The sequence below is a fragment of the Dermacentor variabilis genome, chromosome 2 (genome assembly GCF_050947875.1).
Source record: "Dermacentor variabilis isolate Ectoservices chromosome 2, ASM5094787v1, whole genome shotgun sequence".
NCBI classification, from domain to species: domain Eukaryota; kingdom Metazoa; phylum Arthropoda; class Arachnida; order Ixodida; family Ixodidae; genus Dermacentor; species Dermacentor variabilis.
In genome coordinates, this window is record NC_134569.1 from 53015435 (window position 1) to 53028630 (window position 13196).

Sequence of the window (13196 nt, forward strand, 5' to 3'; positions counted from 1 at the left end):
AGCGGTTGAACCAGCATGGAAATTATGGAAGTACATGGATTTGCCTTGACTTCGTTATTCTGGCATCAAACGGCTTCGTGACTTTGTAAACTCGTAATCTTCAACAATGTACTGCATAACGAATAATTCGGTAAACATTATTAAAATTGTCCGACGGCAGGATTCGAACACATGACCTCTGGCACAGACGCCCGATATAAATACCATTACGCCGCGGACGCACGCATCGACAAGTGGCATATAACGCCCTTACGAATTTATAGCGGGCGAGCTATGCATTTAGACGCTTGACGCGTTTTGATTTGGCCACCTCGACAAGCTGAACCGTTGCAGCATCATTTCCACTTCGAAAAGTATGGAAGGAAGGAAGGAAAGAAACTGTAATTTTCAAAAAGAAAATTAGGCGAGCGTGGTTGGGCCCTCAGTCCAGGGCTCCACTGGCACGAGCGGCTCGCTGGGCTTGATCCAGGAGAGCCACTTGGCTCTCCTTTTCCTCGTCCGCAAGCCATATGCCTCATACTGCCTATTTAACATGAGTGGCTGGGCATTTATGTATGGGCTAGTAATATGTGACGGCCTTTCCAGGCACTCCCATGCGGTATGTTGTAGTATGGGTTTGTTAGAACACCATGGACAAACGTCCGGAAATCTAGCTGGGTTTATCTTACTGAGTTGATGCAGGTTGGGGAAGCTGTTTGTTTGAATGCGTCGCCAGTCCTTACTCTGCTGTCTGTTAAGGGCCTTGTGTGGATGACCGTACACTCTGCGTTCCTCCCGTTGTTGTAGAAGAATGTCACGAGTGCTTGGAAGAAGTTACGCGCTCGGCTCGGCCGCAGCTCGGTTGTTGAATCCTCGAGCTATATGGTCTGCCGCAACGTTACCCTCAAAGCACTCGTGAGCCGGACACCAAATAATGTGGTGTTCTGTCAAGGTTCGTCCCAGAAGTCTGCATACCATCTTGAGTACCGTCCCATTGAGAAACTGACTGCCGACTCATTTCAGTGTTCAGCGTCTGCAGGGACCATGGCTATTGCAGCCGCTTCGGCCACATACGTGGACCGAGTTACGACTGTGGCCGTTGTGATACGTTGTTTTTGAGTGACCGCTAGCGTATGCGTCTCTCTACGGGCTCTGCTAGCGTCTGTGTAGTACGCTGCCGAACCTTTCGCAAGACGATCTCGCGGAGTTACAGCTCGTGCTCGTCTTCCACCGGCATGGTGTGTTGAATGCATATTCTTTAGTATCGGTGCCACCGTGATATGAGATCTCATGTCCCTGTCCAGTAACACTGTACACTCGTCTCAGTGTAGTGGTCGTGGCGCGAAACCCAGCTTTTCTAGAACTGCAAGTCCCTGGTTCGTTGAGCAGAGCCGCTCTCTTTGAGCTACGAGGACCGGGATCGCGTATTCCTCAAAGGTGTTGTAGACGCCTATAGTTTCTCAACTTTATCGTTGTTAGCACTTTCGGGGATGCAAAGTATATATGGACTGCACGCGAATTCACGACAACGAAGCCATACAAAGCGTAATAAACGAATCCACAAGAAGGTCTAAATCCACAAGTCAGAAAAATCCATGTACTTCTCGTCATGCCCAAAATAGTGCATTCTAGGCACAATATTCGCATGGCTCAACGATTGCAGTGCCAGAGTTCCATCTGGTATACCGTTGGAAGCTCTTATCTGCAGCAGCTATAGGGCTCCTATCTCGCGCACCCATCCGGACGCGGGACCATACGCTGCGCCACACAGAGGCGCCACCGCAAAGTCCGCGCGTGTCTGAATAGTCAATATGTACTCGGTCTGAATATATTGTAAACGCAGTCTGTCCATAGTCCCAACATACCCGTAAGACTATCATATATATATATATATATATATATATATATATATATATATATATATATATATATATATATATATATATATGATGCAAATTTGATTACGCCCAGCACCGGATAAATTTTAAAGGATATATTTTTTTTTGTGCCGCTCAAGAGCGTCACATACGCAGTAACCCAAGTTGACGTCATAGCGGTTCATGGCGGTTATTTGAAGAGCGACACGTACGCAGTGCTCAGTGGCACAAGTTGTTCCGGCGGTTGGTTTCAGACGCGACTCCTTCATCACAGCATCCAGATGCCTCCACCCGTTAGGCCATGGACCACCCATTGACCCAAGTTGGCGGGAAAACGGTTAGATTCACAGAAACGTACTGGAAAGCGCGTGAAGTATATTTAAGAATGCTAATTAGATTAATATCCTCAGTGGTCATGAGTTACTCCTGTCCTGCGAGAACTGAACCTACCCAATTAATTATGGTTTCATTCACTCATTCCCCCAACCCTCAATATGCTGCTTCGATAGACCAACAGTTGTACGCATTATATTTCCGGCCCTGCCCTAATTAATCTAGACCACATCACGTATTCGTTTTTGTACCTAAATACATCTTGACATTCAAACGTATATGAAAACACTTAATAGTAGTCAATTAACATAGTAGTATTAGAGTCACGTCATGGTGCCAGACAAAAGATTGAAGGACTATAGTGAAGTATTAGAAAGTTGAGCTCATCGAGGCAGGCGTGGAGGTTTCAGTACTTTAATAATGTAGGCGTGGCTTGAATCGCTAACAGCTGCTGCTTTTCACGCCGCAGGGCAGCTAGTGGGGGGAAAAGGGCGATGAAAGATGAATGCCGGCCGTGCCGGCTTTCTCCGTGTTTATTCGGTGATGGCAACGTGAACACGAAGTCTGAATGCTCTGTTGTGGTGCTGAGACTCCTCCTCTGTGGGCGTTCTGCTTCCGATGTTCACTTTGTACACGCCCGGCTTCTCGATTGCCTCCGCCAGCTGCAGCGTCACTCCGCCGTCGCTGCAATGAGTCGGCACTCTTGTCACGATCGAGACACATATACATGCGGTCTCACTCACTCACTCACTCACTCACTCACTCACTCACTCACTCACTCACTCACTCACTCACTCACTCGCTCGCTCGCTCGCTCGCTCGCTCGCTCGCTCGCGCGCACGCACACACACACACACACACACACACACACACACACACACACACACACACACACACACACACACACACACACACACACACACACACACACACACACACACACACACACACACACACACACACACACCACTGCAACTCAAATAGCAAACGCGATTTTGTTTGCGATGCCTTCCCCGATGCTGATGCCTTCTTGCACTTTTAGTGGTCGGAGCGTCGAAAGCGGCCACTCACGAACTCGAAGAAGCGTTATAGCATCGGGAAAAAGGCACCACTAAAAAATAACGCAGCACACTACGACGAATCGCGGTGTGTATCGGTTTTTTCTGGACTGGAAAAGCCCGCTAAGCTTCCTTACTTTCTTTAGATATATATTTTGGAATGCAGTGCAGTTTCCTTTCCATTCATTAAGAATTAGCTAATGCTTAGCAGACGCCGTCAAAATTTCTGTTGTAATGGTGCGGGAAGTGGTGTTGCCGCGCGTCCTTCGTTCTTGCGTCTATCTCGGCAGGAGTACCTATTCGCAACTTCACAAGATTAGTCTGCGAATTGAGGTTGACATAATATTTCTTTTCACCGTCTCTCTAAAACATGTCGTGGACGGTTGTACTTTGTGCTCCAGCACGCACCTTGCCACATTCAAGACCACGTCGGCGTGGTTGGCCGGTCGACGTTCGCACGATACTAAATATATTGGAGAGATGCACATTCACTAATACGTAATAGTGAATATTAAGATACAAGGGGAGGGTAAAGCGACCAGTGTATTTGTAAGAATGCGTATGTGGGGGCAACTTGAAGATTAAATGAACTGGCGCACAGCTTAGGACCACCACCGTACTTGCCTATACTTATTAAAGCTTTTCGGCAGGGTTATTTTTGGAGCGACATATTTCTGCATTATTTTTTAACAACTGCAAAATGCAACGCTTCCTGTATATCTGCAGATCGAAACCTCGTAGTAGAGAGAGAGAAAGAGAAAACAAGGAGATGAAAGGTAGGAAGCTCAACTAGACGAGCCTCCGGGTTGCTACCCTACACCGAGGGTAGGAAAAATGGGGATAGCAAAAGACACGTATGTCTTCCTCATACATACGGCTCACAGTATGCGCGCGATGTTACGTCTCATCACGGCCAAGGGCATTAATTGGACGTTTACCACGAGGCAGCCCCACCCATTCATCAGTGCCTATCCAGAAGTCAATGCAGCGTTGACACCGACTGTTGACGGGCCCACAAAAGACCCCTCCTCCTGCATCTGAAAACCTGAACTGATGATGAAAAGGGCCAACGTCGAATGCTACCGTGGGAACGGCTTCTACCTCAGATTCCCCAGATTGCTACGCGCTTGCTAAATATGCGGGGGCATATTCAGCAACGATTTTGATTGGCCGCGACACAGTCATCGTATTCCCTAATCTAGTCGCCTAGTAAAGACGACGGTATTAAAAGCGGAGACCTTTCGTACAGTGAACGAGGTGCCAACGTGTCCTGATGTGAACTCAGACGTTTAATATGCTCCTTCATGGAGTGGGCTTCCGTATCTGGAGCCAGTGTAAGTAATGTAAAATAAACCCTTTTTTCCTTTATTCTTACTACTGGACGTAAACTCGTCGATGGGCTTGGTGGATTCCTGGCCCAAACGCCACCACTAGCCTCAACCGCGGTCAGAGCGGGCTGGACCGCGCAGGGGTGGCGACAACGGCGAGAACGCACCTGGAGTGTCCGTAGAATAGGGGCCCTATAACGTAAAACTATTCCAATATGTTCTTATTCCAATATCCTGACGTCAAATTTGAGTAACCACCGACGCAAGCACCGTGCGGTCACCCGCAGGGTTGCCTGAAAAGACCAGTCAAACCAAAAGTTAAAAAGTGACCTCCTATGAGGTCACTTTTGTTTGCTTGAAAAACGAATAACATTGTCTACACTCAGCGGCTTGTCGTATCTAATTGGCTGACAAGAGGCGAAGAGAACGCTCAAATGGAGAGGGATTCGATGGGGCAGAGCCAGCGCACTGAAAATCGATAACCGGATGAAGAGGGTGGTGCCGGCGTCTGCGATTGGTCCGCTTTCCCTTAGCTTGTGGTGGCTGGTCGAAAATCGCGGCGGCATGCAACGGAAGCTTAAAAATGACGCTAAAACGGATCCTCAGCAAAGAAGAGTTGGCAGAATGAGGCCGTAAACGTGCCGAAAGTGCTCGAAAACGTTACACGTGGCCACGCAAGATGTTTTATTATACGCAAATAAACCCATGCTCTCCGGCAGGTGCGAGTAGCCAGCGCCTGAGCTATCGGCGGCAGCCATCTTTTATTCCTTTCGGAACGGGGTAGCCCGCGGCTATTCAGAAGAAAATGCAGTTTTGTTCGACATATTAATGCATCTTTAATGCGTACACGTCACTTTGACGCGGTGAGCTTTCGCGCTTTTGTGACGTCGCGTGACAGGCAGAAGTGGGTGCAGCCCGAAAACTTTTTACGAATAGCCGGGGGCTAACGGAAAAAAGGCGTCGAATAAGAAATAACTGTTTTTGTTTTTTCGGTCAAATCATGCATAATCAGTGTGTACACATCATATCAGATGGGGAGGTACCGCGATTTTCGTGACGTCGCTTGACAGACAGCTGCCGTGGGGGTGGTCCAAAAAAGTTTTTGACCAATTGTGGAGGGCTGATAGCAGAATTGAAATAGAAAAGGTTTGGAATAGTTTTACGTTATAGCGCCCTAGCTGTCGTAATTGAAAATGTTCGCAGCAGCCACTAGGGTTCACCGTGCTCTTAAATGCAATAGTTTCGGTCAAATCGGCTCAGCGTGGGCTAATTGAGTGCATTTTAGCGCTTCATATATGCGTTTGCACAGACAAGGCCCAACGTTGAGCTTCCTCTTAAGTTCTCATCCTCACGAATTTATTGCGACTAATGCATTTTGTGAGAGTTAGTTCTGCGGCCGTATATATAGTAGATCGGGCTTGGGTAAGCTATGTTGGGAAAGTGGGTCACCGGCGGTGCAGTGTCTAATGGGTGATAACGATGACTGCAAGGCTCGCACTGAATATGCGCTTGCGACGTCGAAAAAGGCGACACGCGTGCAGCTTCTCCAAGCGATAAGAGAGGCGGTTTCGCGTGACGCGGACGCGTGCCCAGCGTTGTACGTGGAGCCGTATTTTCAAGGTCTTAAGCGCCGTCGCGCCTTGACAGCCCTGACAGCTATCTCTCCCGCTTCCCAAGGCTAAAAAATTTCGCCATCGTTTCTTGGTACGTCAGCGAAGTGATTACCTACAGCCCGCACAGTAGTGCATACGATAGTACCTATAAATGTGATAGACATTGCAGTAGTAAGTGCTTGCAAAATGTGTGTGTAGAGGGGGGATGTAGAGAGAGAGAGGAAGTAGAGGAGGCCCTGGGGTGGGGGCGCCCAGGGAATAGCGTTAGCCGACATGATGAGAGACAGAGAGAGGGAGTGAGGGCACGAGATTTGTTTTCTTTTTCTTTTTTTTTTCTGGGGGGGGGGTGAGGTAAGTTTCAGTCTACTAAAATGACTGCGTCTGAGCTAAAGGGGAAGCTTTAGCTCGGGGCATGGTCCGGTTTCTCTATTTAAATGCATGTAAAACGCAGAGACCCTTTTATTAAACAATCGTCGGACCGATTTGAATAAAATGTGTTGCAGTTGAAAGAGAAAGTTAAACTCCAGTGAATCTAGGAAGCAAAATTTCCGTTTAGTGCCTGGAATATTTTTCCCATAAATTTCCGTAAGTTAGTAAGTTTCAAAAGATTGAAGCACGAAGTTTAAAAGTTCGTAACTCTGCTCAAAAAAAAAAAAAAAGAGAACCTGATATCGCAGTTCTGTAAAATTGAATCCGTGAGCAGACAAATCTGATATATGACTTTACAGCTTAAGTTAAATTGTTACAATGTTTAAGAGGGTTTTGCAGAAGTCGTACTCACAAATTAGTGGTATATTCGAAGCGGTGCATAATATATCAATTTTATCCGCTTTAGACGTATTATTAGGTGCATTTTACGGAATTGTGATATCATTTTTGATTGCTCAGTTAAGAGCTGTAAGCTTGGTTGTTCAGTTTCTCGAAATTTCCAGATTTGTAAGATATTTCTAGAAAGAAATTGATGGCTTAAATAAAAACTCTTCCTGCAGGCGCTAGATTTTCTTTTTTCTTTTCTAAGTGCAACACGCTTTATCAATATTCGTGCATTGGTTGCCTAGAAAAACGACTTTTCCTTTCCCATGTATTTATATAGGAGCTCCCTAGCCAGAGCTTCCTCTTGTGGCTTCCTTGCGCGGCGCAGAGCCCACTGTTTAGTCCGAGTTGCTCCCATAGAAAGAGCAGGCCATGTGCATTGTTTCCCGCCACGACTTCTTTTTCACGTGGGATAGCAAAAGAAGGTTATGAACGAAAACTTAGGAGGGTGGGGGGGGGGAGAGGCCATTGTAGACGGGCTTCTGTTGCTGCGTGCAGAGTATAGTAACGGAAAACAAGCTCGCTAACAAAAGCCCGCTATATGGCGCACGCTTTCACACCGAAGCAGGGGGTGCTACCATTTGAGCGCCCGAAGAAGTAACTGTTTGCACCTGTATTACGGCGCTCCATATCATGGTGTTGCTGCTCGACAGCCGCGGTTCACCATAGGTACGCCACGCTGAATGCGCATATTCTCGCCAGATTACCGCAGCTAAGTTTAGTAATTGTGCATGGTCGACACTTATGAGGACGGTCACCCTGAATTGCCGAATGGCTGCTTTCCCTCCTCCTCGAGCAACACAGTTACAGTGTCCGCGGCAGGGGTGTTTCCCTGCTTGCCTTTAACAAGCGCCGTCTAATTTTCGCTCGAAAGCCGAATGAACGAACTGCGGCCTTCCAGTTCCACTGCAGAGGTGCGCTTTCCCGCAGTGCACTCGGTCCTCGCTGCGCACACGCAACCCTGCACTCACCTGGACACAACCCGGAATCGGTCCCTGTCCACGCCGTGCAGCACGTGGTAGTTGCTGTCGTCGCGCAGGTGCTTGTAGGCGGGCCTGATTTCCAGGACGTGTCGGTCCCGCTGGGCCTCGTCCAAGGGTATGGTGACCTTGACCAGGTCCCAGTGGGCGCGGTCGTGCCGCCGCTTGTGCTCCGACGGCTTGCGCTTCTTCGGCGTCTCCTCGGCCGCCGCTGTGCGCTGCGTGGTGTTGAGACTGTCTCGGGTTGTGCGCGCATTTCGACTGTCGAGGACGGAGTGTCCGAGGGCCACTTTTGTCTCGGACTGTGGACGCCGAAGGACATGTTTGCCTCTAAGACGACACGCACAAAAGTGTAGAGACATTGACGACGACACTGGTGGCTCAATGACCGTGTCGTCGTCAACGCTGCTTCGTGTGTGTCCTTTTAGCGGCAAATGTATCTTTCGGCAAATAGCAATTAGACGCAGTTCTCACGAGCGCAGATTACGATGAAAACTCCGAGCCGATATGAAGAGCGTTTTCCATTTGCGGCGTGCGGTGTTCTTAAGCTGCCGCGTTAGCGCAGTGTCCAACGCGTCTGTACTGCCTTTGTTTTCCTTGCTCCTTGCAGAGATTCCATAAAGTATGGTTGTACCACCGATTGATAACCATTCGGGTTAATCCAAGGGTTCGTTAACCACGTTGATTATAACAGTAACAGCGCGAAAGCGCACCATGGAGGACAAACGGAAATAAAACGACGCGCGACAGCAGAAAAGACATAAAAAATTATTATGCCCCGTGGACATGCCCTGTCGCACGCACCTTCCTGTGTGTGGATTTCCGGAAGCGGCGCGTCACCTGGCCGCTGGTGGCGTTCGCTGCTGCTGCTGCCGCCGGGCCCCTGTCATCCGCAACGTCCCTGGTCCTCCGGTGTTGCGCCGTTGGGAGCGAGCCGCTGTTGAGATTGCACGAGTAGCAGCCCTCGGTGGAGATGATCTTGTCGTCGTCGGATGCTGCCCCTTCGGGATCGATGAGCGGATAGACGGGAATGGCGGAGCCCAGGCTACCCAGCGCGTTCGGCACCGATTGTCCCCTGCTGTCCCGGGCCGAGAGGCAGTGCCTGCGCGCGTCCGTCCGCGTGGTTAATGCAATGCATTCACACGCTTGTGTAGCAATGAGATTGCCTCAAACTTCTGATACAGAATGACTTGTTATAGCGAGTCTCCATATAGTGAACATGCCGCCAAAGTGAATTGGTCCCAGTTTTTTCCCCCGTAGAGTGTCCGGACACCCTACGAGTGTCCCCCGTAGAGTGTCCGTGTATGAAGGCCTGTTGTAGCGAAGAAACGGAGCATGGCTAAGAAGAAAAAAAGGTGGGGAGGGGGGGAGCATCAGTGCTGCTGTGTTCGTAAGAACGTGAATGATTATGGGCGCTATAGCCGGAAACCTTCCATGGTAAACATACAACTGATGCTTTCGAATGCGAATACGACATGCGCTCGATCAAAGTATCATCTGTTCGGTTAGGCTGTACTGTAGCCAGCGAACGCAGAGCTTCGCGTTCTCTTCAAAATGTGAACGAAGAAAAAACATTAAAATAACCTTGTCACACATTATGTCTCCGTTTCACTATTCATCGGTGGATTTGGGCTTCGCTTTTGGCCACGCTATCTGTGTGCAACCTTTCGCCTTCATCCTTCGCTCCCTGTCGAGTACTGTGAGCACTCGATAGCGCTTTCTATTACATTTCCGAGCGAGTAGATCTGGTATGACCTGCGCACTCGTCTATAATAGAAACGTTTGCGCAAGCGTGCGTTCGCGTGCCCGCTTTAAAGCGCTAGTTGCACCTGTTGGCAACTGCAAAAAACTTCAAGAGATAGGAAGGAGATTTTTTTGTGTGTGTTTGCTCCCTTTACAACTGCTCGTGTCGGCGTGGGCTTATCGGCTGGCAGGAGACGTTGTGCGTGTAGTACTGCGCTGCTTAGACGAGCAATAACATCTTCGCCATAAAGCAGCACTTCGCGTCAAACGTTACATGCAGTACTGCTCAAAAATAAGTATCGCCAAGCATATCTCTTTATGGAATAGTCTCATCATCTGCAGCTTTGCGCGACGTCTTATACTAATTCTTTGAGTCTAGTTCGCACAACGGGCCGAATACGCAAAAGTGAAGCCGCTGTATATTCTAGATGTTTTCCCGGTTTCGGATATAATGAAGCGATGCGACTGCTTGAAAGCAGTCGTTATCTTGTGAAAAAAAAATAACGTAACATCAAAGAAAACCATGCTCCACACTGCGTCTATGCTTTGATCTTAGTGGCCCCATCTAAATATGGTTTCAAGACTTTAGCATTCTAAACAGGGTTTCAAGGCTTTGATCAAACAACACCGCTCTAAGGTAAATTTTTTGTTCAGTGCGTTCAAACTTTTTTTTTTTTTCGCCGGATAACTTTCTGACAGTGTCCATCAGCCGCATATTGCAAACGCCTACTTTTAGAGTGCGTCTTCCTGCTGCGCCTAGGTACAAGATATTTTCGTCACTACGTGCGTCATTCTTGCGTCAGACAAGGGCCCTTCGCTCTCACCCTTGGCCGATGCGCTGGAATCCCTCTGGGCAGCCGCAGAGGAAACCGCTGCTTCCGGTCGGCGTGCATTCGTACAAGCACGGGCTGTTTTCGCAGCCTTCGCCTCCTGCAATGCGCGCGAGGACAACGAGAAGAAGAATAAGAAAGAGAGAAGACGATGACCGCGTGACCGACGAACGTATGACCCTCATTTGCTGCGTCGTCGACAGTGACACCGACCGCTTCATTCACGTATACATCGAAGTCGAAACAATGCGGCGAGTCGGGCGTGACATTTTTTTAGCGCGAAGTTTTCAGCGCTATACGATATGGTCGCGCTTACACTCACCGGTGCAGGTGGTCATGATCTCGTCGTAGCGGTATCCGGAGGGGCACGAGCACGAGAAGCTGCCCACTGTGTTCGTGCACGAAGCCGATCCGCACGGGAGGCCCAGGCACTCATTCTCATCTGCGCCCACGCCAACGCACACGCGTCAAAGCGAAGTCAACGTGGAAACTGACGCAGAGTATTTCACTGAAAGTTGCCACTTGTCATCGTTATCTGACGGTGAAGCGAACAAGTCGGCGGGTGGAAACAAGGTGTACATGGCGACTTATACTGCGTGCTCGCATCCTGTGTGTGTGTGTGTGTTCGTCGATTTCCTTTCTTATTTCTCCCATCAATGCATTATTATTCGCCTTCTTTTTCACGTTTCAGCCTAATCACCTCGAGTAACATGCCAGACGTTTTTGGCTAGGCTAACTTCTCTGGCTCTCATTAAAGTCGTCCTCACCGTCTGGCCCATTCGGTCATTCTTTATGTGTCCGACTTGTACAACGCACAACCATGGGTAGGTGTAGCAGTTACGTATAAAAGCGGTACTCGGACTGAGCGACTGCCAGTTCATACGAAGAATTGCAGGTTTGTTCCCCAGCTACCATCTACCTCGACCTTTGCAGCCACTATCTCTTTCCACTTGAATATGGGCAGCTTGCCCTCGTGCTTTATTTTTTTTTTTCGCCGACATTGCCACAATTTCAGGCGAACACTTCCCGGTCAGTACCCATCAAACGCTGCTGCCTTTCAAACACATCAGCACGCAGACACGGCACACACCTTGGAATGTTTTGGGACTTGCCGAAGCACTACGTGAAGTTGACTGATACAATTCTAGAATCCAGCACAAATTTGGACAACGCGGAATCAATCTGCTGTGTTGTTTCCTCCAGCGTGATCCAATTTGCGTGCTCAATTTTAGAAAACATCCCAGAATTCCCACACCACATGTATTAAGACTCGTCGACACCAGGTCTCTGGTGAATTTCGCCGCCTTCTTTTCCGTTCCTTCTGCTCGTAACACACGCGAGAGTATACTGACCGATGCACTGGTTCCAGTAGTAATCCTGCTTGAAGCCCTTGGGGCAGGTGCAGCGGTACGAGCCCTCGAGGTTCTCGCAGCCGTGGGGGCACTTGGCCGTGTTGGCACACTCGTCGGTATCTGCATCGACATGGAAGCAATCGACTTCTTGCGCATCTTGATTTTATATATTTATGTTCACAAAAAATAAAAATAAAATGACCACGATCCACATGATGATCTAACTTGTGTAACTGCTCAGAGCGGAGTATAGATACACGAGCGAAAAGAAAAATCAATGGAAATAAAACACTGTAGTTGTCCTTCTGTATATTGGTGACTGTGTTAGAAAGGAAAGCGTGTTAACTGTGAAAAGCTGTGTCAAAACAATAAAAAAATAAAGAACCTCCAGCCCTCCTCCTAATCATAGCCACGACTTTTTCTGGTATGGGTCGCGCGTGTAATTTTTTTTTGGAACTTTATTGGCCGCAGACAAGTTAAAACTTCGTTGTTCGGGGTATACACAGCTGTACCCCTGTGTGTAGGGAACTCTATCCCACGTGATGATTTCATGCTGAAAAATCAGTGCGGTATTCGGACTCTCCTATTGGTGACAGCAAAAGGCAAATGGAAAGCTTTTCTTCCCCCCCCCCTCTCTCCTTCTTTTTTCCTTGCCTTTCTTTTTTCTTTTTTGCGCGTGTGAGCATATACATTACTGTGAGGTCCGAAAGCCAAGCGCTTCTCTGCTGAGCTGACGCGCATCCCTTTTTGTCAATATTGAGTCGCGAGAAGCGAAATACCAGAGAGCGGTTGTTGCTACCATTCTCCGATCCCGACGCCCAACTTCCGAATGTCGTAGGTTCATTGTTTATCTTCGGCTTATCGTTTTCCTCTTGGATCCATACCCAAAGCTTCAAAGGGTTTTTTTTTTTTTCCCTCGTGGTAACGACGACTGTCGCCTATTCACAGATGTATTCATTGTTCTGCTATAATTTTCCTCAAAGAATACGACGATAAACAGTTACCCGAGAAGCACTGCTGTGCAACAGTGCCTACAAGCAGCGTATGTGATATAGCTGGCTACAGCTAAAACGATGCGGTCTGTGTCTGGCCAATCAAACTCCGCTGTGATCTTTTTTTAGGCAGTTGGAGAGGTAGCCATGCTGTGGGCTAATTAGGAGAGGCATGATGGCCCATTTGAAAATAATTCGGAATTGAACTGCGTAACGAGTAGCTCGCGCACTCTTCTGGGTGCTTTACTGAATCCTAGTCCAATTCAGAGGTGGGGTTGGTCTGTTTTGAAGGGCGGAG

The 13196-nt window shown here is 48.5% G+C and overlaps 1 protein-coding gene across 3 annotated transcripts in view; it reads right to left on the minus strand.

Annotated features, from left to right (window-relative positions):
- Positions 1–2587: 2587 nt before the first annotated feature.
- Positions 2588–13196, minus strand: part of LOC142571847 (fibrillin-1-like) — a 114016-nt gene continuing 103407 nt past the window's right edge. For all 3 annotated transcript variants that reach the window (XM_075680502.1, XM_075680501.1, XM_075680503.1), the window contains 6 exons: positions 11907–12026; positions 10877–10996; positions 10549–10654; positions 8786–9083; positions 7973–8199; positions 2588–2873 (listed from right to left, as the gene is read on the minus strand). In XM_075680502.1, the coding sequence (XP_075536617.1) occupies positions 2723–2873; positions 7973–8199; positions 8786–9083; positions 10549–10654; positions 10877–10996; positions 11907–12026 (1022 nt within the window). In that variant the 3' untranslated portion in view covers positions 2588–2722. The remainder of the gene's footprint in view (positions 2874–7972; positions 8200–8785; positions 9084–10548; positions 10655–10876; positions 10997–11906; positions 12027–13196) is intronic.